Source organism: Amia ocellicauda, chromosome 6, assembly GCF_036373705.1.
Source record: "Amia ocellicauda isolate fAmiCal2 chromosome 6, fAmiCal2.hap1, whole genome shotgun sequence".
Lineage (NCBI taxonomy): Eukaryota > Metazoa > Chordata > Actinopteri > Amiiformes > Amiidae > Amia > Amia ocellicauda.
In genome coordinates this window covers 20,488,890-20,500,996 of record NC_089855.1, presented here as the reverse complement: position 1 = coordinate 20,500,996, position 12,107 = coordinate 20,488,890, and the positions used below count along the sequence as shown (strand labels likewise).

General features: G+C 38.8%; 1 protein-coding gene across 11 annotated transcripts in view; it reads left to right on the top strand.

Annotated features, from left to right (window-relative positions):
* The window catches only part of mycbp2 (MYC binding protein 2), an 80,903-nt gene that overhangs the window by 23,519 nt on the left and 45,277 nt on the right, over positions 1 to 12,107 (top strand). For 5 of the 11 annotated variants that reach the window (XM_066706601.1, XM_066706599.1, XM_066706598.1 and 2 more), the window contains exons 8-19: positions 180 to 276; positions 682 to 755; positions 2,079 to 2,217; positions 3,208 to 3,284; positions 5,440 to 5,644; positions 5,872 to 6,036; positions 6,220 to 6,378; positions 6,849 to 7,092; positions 7,285 to 7,430; positions 7,922 to 8,026; positions 8,768 to 8,890; positions 11,794 to 11,913. In XM_066706601.1, coding sequence (XP_066562698.1) covers positions 180 to 276; positions 682 to 755; positions 2,079 to 2,217; positions 3,208 to 3,284; positions 5,440 to 5,644; positions 5,872 to 6,036; positions 6,220 to 6,378; positions 6,849 to 7,092; positions 7,285 to 7,430; positions 7,922 to 8,026; positions 8,768 to 8,890; positions 11,794 to 11,913 — 1,654 coding nt within the window. The remainder of the gene's footprint in view (positions 1 to 179; positions 277 to 681; positions 756 to 2,078; positions 2,218 to 3,207; positions 3,285 to 5,439; positions 5,645 to 5,871; positions 6,037 to 6,219; positions 6,379 to 6,848; positions 7,093 to 7,284; positions 7,431 to 7,921; positions 8,027 to 8,767; positions 8,891 to 11,793; positions 11,914 to 12,107) is intronic. The other 6 variants (XM_066706602.1, XM_066706593.1, XM_066706596.1 and 3 more) reach the window with 4 other exon arrangements.

Sequence of the window (12,107 nt, the reverse complement as noted above, 5' to 3'; positions counted from 1 at the left end):
CCACAGAGCCCTGTCAAATTAAACCAAGCAACCTTGATGTAGAGTTAATAAGACTACAACAAACTCCTACCACAAGATGGTCATGTTTTACATTTCTTGGTTGTGCTGGTTAAAAAAAAAAAAGGAGACTTTTTTTTGTTTGTTGCAATTTAATGTAACCATTACTCTCCTTGCACTAGGGCTGCTTGTTGTACAGAGATATGAACAGTCACAACATGACTGCAATCAAGATCAACCCAGAGACCCTGGAGCAGGAGGGGTCGATCACCATGCCAGGTAAGGAACACGTCTCTCTGGAGTCCGAGCCCCACAGTCCGCAGAATCTGTGAAACAGTACTTCAGTCTCTTTTTCACCCTCCCAACATTACAGCAAACAGTGGAAGGGTAAAAGAGATCACATAGCCTCCTGTGTTTTGTTTTGTGACCAATATCTATGTTAGACGGTCATTGTTTTTTTGTTTTTGGTCAAAGGATTATTATTATTTTTTTGTATAGTTTTGCATAACTGAAATCGTGTAACTTGATACTTAGTTTAGGGAACTTTGTTGTCTGTCTGTTGTGTTGTGTCCTAACACTTCGTTTTTCTCACATTATGTGAGAGTTAAGATTAATGATTGATTTAAATATATTTTAAAAATGACAAGATGCACCGTTTCATTATCTCATGCCTCTTCCTTATAGGTCTCCAAGCTGATGGACAGAACATTGTTTTCACAGATGGAGAGTTCATCAACCAGATTGCAGCTTGCAGAGATGTAAGCGAATACAAAGTTTTAAACTTGTATTAACCTGAAAGTGCTTATGCTGAAATTGTAACTACTTTCTAAGTCTTTTGTATAATGCTTTTTTTCTGTATAGAGGGCAGTACAAAGTAACCTTGCTTACTTTCTGCCTCCAGTGTGCCGTATTTACACTGTATCGAATGTGAAAACATTACTCATAAAGAGAACGTTTTTCTAATCCTTAACCTTTATCGGCAATGATATCTGTACCCAAGAGACGAATACTAGAGGCAATGGAAGTAATTGGATATTGGTATAATTCAACAGCATTATATATGTTGTCATTATCAGATACAGAATAGACATCTAGTTTAACTTTGAATTTCAATTATTCATTCCTGCTGCTTGCTTATAGTACACATCATATTCTTTATTTATTTTCATAAATGTGTCAATCATTACAAAGCACTGTAGTTTTTAAATATAATTGATTTCACTCCAGGGCTCTCTATTCTGTCAGTACACAGTTCTGCTGAATAAAACTGTAGGTAGAAGGACATTAATTTTCCTGAGCTCCTGTAGTTCTGTCCAGACAGCGGTGGGTTTTCAGTGAGGGATTTGGTAGGTTGCTATGTGACAGCCTGAAGCAAGCGATCTTGGTGTCAACATGGTCTGTATTCTGGGCTGTGTGGAGGTTAAGAAAGAGAGAAGAAAAATGCTCTAGGCACTACCGTTTATTGACATTCAGATAACTTGTACTCCACTGTTAGACTGAAATCTATGGTAGTCAAGATTGGAATTTATTGTGTAACATACTTTATGGTTTATTTTGTAGACGGTTATGCTATAGTCAAGTCATTTCAAGTGACATCTCCCCACCGCACTCACCCACACACATACATCAATGTTTTATTTGTTTACATCGCTGGTCTTGAATTCATGGATTTATGTTTCATCCGTACCTCAATTTCCACAAGATTGTGTGCTTGGGAAGCCGTCTAAGGGGCTTCTTTCTGCAACTGATTAATTCTTGAAAGATATTCCACTTACTGGGAGATGATATTATGCAGAAAGAAGTCAGTGGGGTGAGAGGGGGGCGGTGTACATTTCAAATTCAAAATTCATACAACCTCTACTTTTGAAATAATGTGCTTAACAATTGCCTGCAAATAAGGCCTTTGGAATTCTGTGAGCAGCTCTCCGTTTTAATTCGCAACTCCAGATAGTGCCAGGCAGATTAACTCTGCTGGGGTGCATGGGTTTGCAGTGGAGCTCTGTGCTGGAGTAGGCAGAGTTGAAGTCTGTGGTTATCGTTAGAGACCAGTCTGTGATTGTCAATGTCTTGTTGGATTTCAGGATGGCTTTGTGGTGCGAATCTATGCAACAAGCACCGAGCCAGCCCTGCAGCAGGAGCTCCAGCTGAAACTGGCGCGAAAGTGTCTGCATGCGTGCGGCATCTCCCTGTTCGACCTGGAGAAAGACCTGCACATTATCAGTAAGATGACCTCGCTTCTCATTGTTGTCCCTCATCTGATCCTAACGCCTTAAGTCCATATATTACTCTAAATTACCTTTGAATCTTCATATTACTGTTTTCTTGTTTATTCATTTTCTATTTTCTGCCTTGCTTATTCTTCAAAGAGCAAATGATATATATTTTCAAAAGGTTTAATAATATAATCATAATATAATAATATAAATACTTTTTTTTTTCTCTGTAAAAACTATCCACCATTTAGTTAATGGCAATCTATGTAGTCTTTGTAAATGTATCTTTTTCAATGTTGTGAAAGTACATTGTCTTACTTCACTCTTTCTGACCTACTGTTTTGGAGCACTTTTCACTCATAAACCTCCTTGTCTTCCAGTTCTCTATTAAACACTGCATATAAATACCCTCAACTCTATAGAAGATTGCATCATCCACTTGGCATTTACTGGGGCTTTCCTATGCATTATTGGCAGGAAATAGTTTTGCGTCTGTACTGTGTTCTTGCCCTTAGTCAAACAAAAAAGTTTTGAAGTGCAGGGTATGCCCTTAAGTCAGGGGCATCCAAGTTTTTTCAGTAGTGAGCCATATGATCTGAACCCGTATGTGAGCGGACCGCATTAAGTTTGTATTGATAATAATGATTAAGTATAGCCTGCTACCATGACACCTGCGTGCAAGTAGTCACGGGTGGTGGTCGGCAGGTGGTTAGGCCCAAATGGCCTACTAGTTAATGTGTGGTAGCAAATAAAAAAATAAAAAAGGTGTTCTGCATTTGGCCTCATGTTGGATGCCTGTGCATTAAGTGCATACTTTAGTTAAATTTAAGAGCTGGGAGCACCCTAATTAGAGTTCAGTTCTCTTTTCTAATAGTTGATCAGGCATCACGAAAAATAAATAGTCAGCAGGACTGGAAATTGCCATTTTGAGTTTGAGAGCAGCGGTTTCTCTCCTGTGATAAACAGCTTTAATCATCTGCCTCTGGTGTGTCTGCAGGTACAGGGTTTGATGAGGAGGCTGCAGTGCTTGGAGCTGGCAGGGAGTTTGCTCTCATGAAAACTGCAACTGGAAAGGTACTGGACTTGAGACTACCTCCTCCTCTTCATTGCCTGGAAAATCTATGGTTTTGTGTAAAACTCTTAATTATTCATGACCTCTTAATAGTGTCAAAGAAATTCTTTGTGAACAAGTAGGTCTTGTATACCCCTTGCCTGAAGTGAGATTCCCACTGTGCTCTGATGGTCATGTGCTGCTGTTGTTCAAGCCTGCCCAGACTAGGCCGAAGGCCAGATATGACACCAGGGGAGCCTGTATCTGAGGGAGAGCTGTTTTATATTTTCACTCAAAATACAATTGAGCTGGATTTTTTGCAGATCTGAAGACGTTTTATCTTTTGAGAATTGTATTGTTATTGTTTCTGATTTCAGTAAAAGTCATAATTATTTTGCTAGAGTTGACTTGTAACATCATGTTCTAGGAAATGTAAACACATTGCAGAAAATAATCAATATAAAATACGTGACATAGGCTGTAAAACAGGAACAAACTAGTCATAACATTAATGATATATAGCCATTTAGCAATAGGGGGATATTAAAACCGGAAAATACACATGTTAAAAAAAGCACTATTGTTTGACATTTACTTTTTCAGGAAGAGAAGGTTTTTAAAAGCTGTGCTTTGGCAGGTTGAGTTAACGGAAAAACAAAAACCGTTTAATCTGGGCCATTGGCCTCCATTGTGAGACAATGAGCCTGTGTGTCTAGGAAGAGTCTAGGAATTGTCATCTGGGCTGCCTGGAACCGGGGATAGAAAATTATGTGGTGTAGTTTAGCCTAATTTCACCATTATAATCACAGAATATTAGGCACCTGGTAAAAGGGAAAACGTGGAGGTTACTGCAAATGTGCTCATTACTTTGGCTATCTCCACTGATTAGGAGATGAAAAGGGCACCTGACATAGCTTGTGGGATCAGAGGACACCACTCTTACTTTCACCATGTGCTCAGTCAAGCCTTGAAGTGTAGGGATAAGCTTGGTTTGTCAACTCTGTGTGCACAAACGTAAAATGAGAAGTCAAAAACAAAATAGATTGCCAGCTCATTTGTCTGTCCCTGCTTTATGGAATTAACTACAATCCTGTCTGGTACAGATCATAAAGAAAGCGTTTTCTACAGCATACTTAACACAAACTGCTTTCAATGTGAACATTCCTTACCCTCTCAGGGCAATGTCCAAAACTGGTAATAAGCCTGTTGAGGAGCAAGTTATAAATGTGCATACCCACAAGCTTAAAATCCTTTGAATGCCAGCTTTTACCCCAAGGCGAGATGGTATTCAGCCAGTTCATGAAGCAAGTTACATGGTAAATGACTGGAAATAATTAGATTATTTTTATCCATAAGGCTTAGCAGTGTATTATTGCTATATTGTAAAATGAAAGATTAGTGTATATTCACACTAATCTGAAGTACTTTTTTCTTCCTACATTAACAGGAGTCTGTGATGAAGGAATTATTAAACTCCCTTTGGTGCAGATTAAAACTTGACAGTTAAATGTTTCAAGGGGTACAGAATGCATACGTTTACCAAATTGGGATTTGTGGTTGGTTCGACTTGTTGAATTCTGTCATTGTGATCTGATAGGATTGAAGAATTTGATCTATGGATGATGAAATTGCAAAATTAAATGTAAAAGTACAGGGGTTGATGTTCCTGGACAGCCTAACATTAAAGCTATTAGACACTATTTTATTGCATCTTTCATTATGTAACCACCATTTTACTGCAAAATGTTTACATGTAAACAATAAAGTAAACTTGTGTTAGTTGTGTTGTAAGACAAGGTTAACACATGCAATTGCACAGATATTCCATGGTATAATAGGCAATAGGCATTCAATAAATATTGAATGCATTTTTAGCTTTTAAACTTCCTGCAGGAAAGTGTAATTTTCATTTGAATGGCTTTAACCACAGGTTCCCTGGTGCTTGATATGTCTCATAATTGTTCTGGTGATAAAATATCACAAAAATGTTTAGTACAGAGCAGCAGCACACTGTCCATGAAATTATCACAACTTAAAAATAAATATATTTAATAGCTGCTGGTGACCAAACGTCGTCTTTTAGTAGAGGTCAAGATTTTTTATTTTTTTTGCAAAGTTTGTGTTGGCTTTGAGTTCTGTTTGCAAGAGTCAGAGATTTATCTTCTTTCTTCTCTTTAGATCTATTACACGGGCAAGTACCAGAGCCTGGGGATCAAACAAGGTGGGCCCTCAGCGGGGAAGTGGGTGGAGCTGCCCATCACCAAGTCCCCCAAGATCATCCAGTTCTCCGTGGGGCATGATGGCTCTCACGCGCTGCTGGTAGCCGAGGATGGGAGCGTCTTCTTCACTGGCTCTGCAAGCAAAGGCGAAGACGGAGAATCAAGTATTAGCTTTTGCTAGACTTCTTAAACTATTTTGCTTGAGCATTAAGATTTTGTGTCTTTGATCTGATACTCTTCTGATTGTATGAATTAAATTGGCTTTTAACATTTGTGTGTTATTGTGTGGTAGTTACTGCCTTAGGTGTGTTTCAATATTTCAGCATAAGGACAGTAATGCAGTAATACACATTAATATGATTCTCTGATAACGCTTGTATTTTGTCTGTAGCAAAAAGCAGACGGCAACCAAAGCCCTATAAGCCCAAGAAAATGATCAAACTGGAGAGCAAAACTGCAGTCTACACAGCATGCAACAACGGGAGCAGCAGCATCGTTACAAAAGATGGAGAGCTGTACATGTTTGGAAAAGATGCCGTCTACAGTGATAGCACTTGTAAGTACACTTGTTCATCAGCAGCACCGGATTCTCTCGCCCATCACTGTGGGTAGTTCTTCACTTTATGACGTTACATCTGCGCTTCATTAGTGTCCCTACAGACATAAGGTCATGCCACTTTCCTCATTGTATATTTGTTCTCTAACTTTCTCTGCATGTGTTGCCTTGCTTTCCTCACAGGTCAAGTAACCGACTTGAAAGGACACTTTGTAACTCAGGTAGCGATGGGGAAGGCTCATACGTGCGTGCTGACGAAGAGCGGGGAGGTGTGGACGTTTGGGGTGAACAACAAAGGACAGTGTGGCCGGGACACTGGATCAATGAGCCAGGCGGGGAAAGGTACAGCTCGGACTCTGTGAAAGACATTGTAGCACCTGTCAAATCCCATTTACAGCTGGAAAGAAAGTGTAATTTCTTACACATCCTACTGCCAATAAGCTGGTATTTTTATTTATTTATTTATTTATTTTTAACTTTTCTCTTGTATGTACAGTTTCTATTAGGCAGGAAACATAAAATATAGCATAACGTTTGACCAATCTAACATTTAGTTCGGATCATGGTATGATTATGGCGAGATTCAGAGTACGCTGACATTTCTCAGCAGTGTATCCAGGAGATGTTTGTTTACAGCTGTTTCTTATTCATGCTGCAAAATGGTATTATTAGAGTACCAGGACATAACATTTTAAATTATGGGTTAGATTATACTCCCATACATACATAAATAAATTAAATGGAGACAAAATACATTAGCATAGAAAAATAATGAATCCTGAGTACAGTGTTCTGTGCTGTTCTGTGCCCAGTGTGGAGCGGTGATATGTGTGCGTTGCGTGGCCACACAGGGTTCGGTGTGGAGAACATGGCCACAGCGATGGATGAGGATTTGGAGGAGGAGCTGGACGATAAGGAGGAGAAGTCCATGATGTGTCCTCCAGGCATGCACAAGTGGAAGCTGGATCAGTGCATGGTGTGCACTGTGTGTGGGGACTGCACCGGCTATGGTGCCAGTTGTGTGAGCAGCGGCCGGCCAGACCGGGTCCCTGGAGGGTAAGTGCCTCCCCGGCCTCTCAGCCTCTCGAATAGTGTGTAATGCCTCACGAGCTTGTCATATTGTTAGAACTGTTAGGACTTAGAGCGTCGGCTGTTTCAACTTGACATCCCCTGCTCAAAAACTCTCCAGTGGGCTCCAGTCTGACCGAAAGCTCATAGTGGATCTTCTCTGTGTGATGCTCTGTGCAGGATTTGCGGCTGCGGCTCCGGGGAGTCCGGCTGTTCAGCGTGTGGTTGCTGTAAAGCGTGTGCCAGGGAGCTGGACGGCCAGGAGGCCAGGCAGAGAGGGATCTTTGATGCCGTTAAGGAGATGATCCCGTTAGATCTGCTTCTGGGTAAAACTTGATTTCTTCCATCTCATTGTGCATTACCCTCCCCCTTCAGTTGGAGTCATGCCGGCAAATACGATCCCCAAAACAAGCTGCTGGATCAGTGTGAAGCAATCTAGTCTCCTCTGTTGCTGAGGTTGCCATTTCGTGATTTTCTTGCTGTTGGAAAAGTGTAATTCTCCGCGGTGCCTGTACAATAATTATAACATGGAACAATATGTGCAATGTTAAATATTACCAACGTAATTATATAAATACTAACAAAATTCGCCTTGTAGCATTTAATGAAGTGTGAGATATTAACACCTAATACATATTCATATTGGTGTTCTGTGCTGCATGGTGGATCTTGGTTTAACATGAGGTTCATTCAATTCACCTTGCAAGGCATCCATTCATCATAATAAATATGTAAGAATGAGTCTGTTTTTTGTCATCACCATCATTCATCTTGTGTGTCTTTGTTTTTTCCAAAATCCACAACCATTTTATTTTAGCTGTCCCTGTCCCTCCAGGAGTGAACATTGAGGAGCACATCCAGATACGTCAGGAGGAGAAAAGGCAAAGGATAAACCGCAGACACCGCCTGGAGGAAGGGAGAGGTATGTCTTCCTCTTTCTGTTCAGTAATATACCTGAAGGTAGTTGTATTTTTTTCCTTTTTTTTTCCTCAGAGCAAAGAAACCAGAATGGAAGCTTTCTCATACATTATTCAACTGATATTGAAAGAACATATACTAGCAATGTGAAAGTGCCCCTTGGTGTTATTGGTAATGCTGAGTAATGAAACAAAACCCTTAAAATAAACACCTTATTTGCTTATGCAGTATTTGGTGGGGGTGTGCCAAGTACCTTGGATATTCACAATTTGAGGGAAATACAGATACCAGTTGCCAATTACTTCAAACAACACACCTGATTGGCAGATATGACAACAAAGATGAAAATGTATCTAAATAATTCCATATTGCCAATAGCACCCCTTTCTGAAGGTAGAAAAATTTAGATTTTAACGTTATTAATTTAGAAGTTATCATCTTAAGTACTTATTAATCCTTTAATAAAAGTTCTCCTTTTATTTAATCTTTAACTGATGCTATCTTTCTTCTTTTAGTGGCAAGGGAAGTTAAGTAAAACTTTAGTGGATTGATCAGGCTTGTTTATCAAACCAACCTGGGATCTATCGCTGCTTTTTAATGCTTTTGAAATGTGGATGGTTTTATTTTATTAAATTCTGTGCATTTTATTTGCCTTGTTTTTGTGTTTTTTTTTTTTTCTTTATTATTTGCCTTGTTTGTTGACCATTATTTTTCCCATTTGTAAGCTTTCCCATGCATGTGAAAGTTTCTTTTTCCTCAGGCCCCCTTGTATTTCCTGGTCCCATTTTTATGCACCACCGAGAGCAGGCCCTAGCCAGACTAAGACCCCTTCAGGCCCAGCTAAAGCATAAGCGGGACAAACACAAAGGTACTTTGGTCTTCATTAACAACTAGGATGGGAGCAGAGCCGCCCTCCAACTCGGCTGTTCCGTCCACTGAGTCTGTGGTTTGGATAATTTCGCAAAATGAAAAGCTTTTTTTGTTGTTTTGGTTCCTAGTCTCAGTGGCTATGTTTACATGGAGCTTAATATTGCATTAATAATCCGACTAATAGCTCAATCGGAATATAATACCCTCATATAAACACCTGAATTGGAATCAGAGTGAGCTCATTCCGAATGAAAGGGGTAGTGTATACTTTTGATAATCTCTTCAATATGTTAATATAGGCATCTAATAGCCATGCAAACGCTTCAACCCGACTACTTTCTCAATCAGAAACTATGGGATCTTTCAGCGCATGTCTGTTAATTTGAATCATGTAGTTAAATCCAAAAACACTGCTGTGGAAACTCAATCAAGCTAATCATTTGAATCAAATTGGCTTTGCGGTAAACTAATTCTTGTTCTTGCCTTCTAATGTTCAGCAAGTGCACAAGGAGTATATTTTGCTGAGTCTGCTGAATTTTCAATGGCATGAGCTTTTTGTTGTCACAGTAACCTTGATGCTAAAGGGTGCTCTACCCATGTGCAAAAAACATATTCCGATTACATCCCTTATGTTAGTGTACATATAAACCGTTCATTCGGAATCTTCAGTCGGAATGAATTAATTTGGATTGAAGAAATTCTCTGCATGTGAACATAGCCAGTGTAATGTTTACCTGAGGAGAAAGAAAACCGCATAATTGTTTTGTTTCTTCCAACCAGTTATCCTTTGGGTGACAGATTTTACATTCTGAATTCCAGTACCATATACATTGTGCTTCTGTGATTCAGAATGAAAAGGATAAGACGACTTTAAAGTAGACAAAGGGGCATGTACAACTCTAACATAATACTGTCATATTTCTGTATCTCCTCTTAGCAGGAGAAAGCAAGAACAGTACTTTCAGTGTCAGGATCCCCTAAAAAAAAAATATATATATATATATATATATATAATATATTTGAGTATGACAAGGAAACCATTACAGTCTTCTCATATAGACATTCCAGCAGTTTCTGGACTCAAAACTGACATTAATTGGGCGATTTATTGAATGCAAGTTTGTTTGATCTTCTCCGATGAATGTGAAAAGTGTATCGGTAGAGTCCTCCATTTCCCTTTTCACTTTCCCCTTGTCTTCTGTGATAATACTAAACTTCAGAAGATATGCAAGCTTCGCCGATGTCTATCCTGAGGTGTTACATTGTTTACAGGTCACTGTGTTTGTTGCATGTCAGACCTGTCATCACACTACTTTTCATGCATTGCCATGGGGGGGTCACATTTAGCTCTAAAAAAAACAAAAAACAAACACAGGCTGTTTAGTTAGAGGTGGATCTCCAGTAGGTGCTGTGAAGGGAACCTTCTCACTCCAGTTTATAGGAAACATCAGGCTGGCGAAATAACATTGACATAATTTATTTACGGTTGCTAGACTGTAGCAGAAATACTATGTAAAAGTGACATCTGTACATATATTGTTATGCATATCTAAAGATATGCACGTTTGTCGCGACCATTCCTTGATGTCAAAGAAGCATCTTACATGCATCAAAGAAGCAAGAGACATACTTTAGTAAGCAGTGTTCTCTTCATTTATACTTTAAATAAAATATCTCAAATTTTACACCCATGTAAGCAGGAGACACAACAAAGAAAAATATACTATAAATACATTTCTTGATTTTAGTGTAGTTTGAACATGAGAATCTGTTATTTTGTGAGCAAGTGCTGAAATGGCCTGCCCATTCATTTGAAACCTGCTTCAGCAATCCTGCTGTGAACCATGTTAGTGGAGATTGTTTTGAGCAGAACACCACATGAAGCAGAGTGTAAGTGTGGCCTTCCATCACAGAAAGAGGAAATTACATTGTTCACTTTTTTTTTTTTTTGCTTCTCAAGTTTTGCTGCATATTATAAGAGTGCAAATGTTTTGAACGCTTTTTTGTTATGCTTTAACTTTGGCACCATTACAGAAAATGTTTTGCTTATTTAAATTCCTGTATTCTTCTAAATCATAAAATGGAATCCCTAATACCGTTAAATGTTCTTTTGAAAAGATAGTTTACTCATTTCTGCCTTATGATATTTGTCAGGCAGATCATTTTATAAACTTCCTTATTTTCTGTGCCTATACTGTGAGGATTATCAAATACAGGTTTCAAAACATAGGATAGACTTTCATAATTAATGAAGACCATCTCTCTGCAAAGTCACTGATGTTTATATTCTTTGCTCTGATTTTCCTTTCTTTGTTTACAACATTAGTACTTTGATATATTGCCAACTATAGCAGTTTGGAAGTGTTCATGTATTACTACAAATATGCTTTGAACTATGATGTTTCATTTAAACAAACTCTATTGTCAGAGGTTTTAGCTTTAGTGTTGGGCAAACTCCGCTGAAATGATCTCATCCATAGTGTGAAAATCATTTAAGTTCTAGTAACAGTTTCTGCTGCAAAGGAAGAAGCATTTAACACTTCAACTCATATCACACTAAACATTTGAATCTGGAGATGATAGTTTATTTTAAGATTTTCAGAGAAAAACTGAAGCACTGTGGTTTATGTTAATGTGACCCTTAAGGTATCTCATTATTTATTTTATTTATTTATTTAATTATATAGCACGTACATGGCTCTTTCACACAATTGTTTTTCAGTGTAAAGTTCTGCTTCTCTTTACAGGTTTGCAGAGTTCATCAGCTATTGCAGCTCCTGACAAATCTTCACCTATCGTTTCATAGCTTTGTAAAGTTGCAGTAGCTTTGTCTGTGTCCTGTGTCCACTCCGCATCCCGCTTGGCCTCAGAGTCTCTGACTGTTTTTCATTTGCTATGTAGATGGTAGCGGGGAGCGGGGAGACAAAGATGCCAGCAAAATTACCACCTACCCCCCTGGGTCTGTGCGCTTCGACTGTGAACTGCGTGCTGTGCAGGTCAGCTGCGGCTTCCACCATTCAGGTATGTCAACCTTTCAGGTCATGATTTCAAGACAGTATTTCATCTTGTATGCCTTTCATAGGGAAATGAACTTACCCTTAATAATTATAGACAAACAAACAACAGAAAGATGAATTAATGAAAATCGTGACACATCTTTGTAAAGCAGTGCAAATATTGTGCTTCTTAAATTACATGTCAGTATAACATGCCTG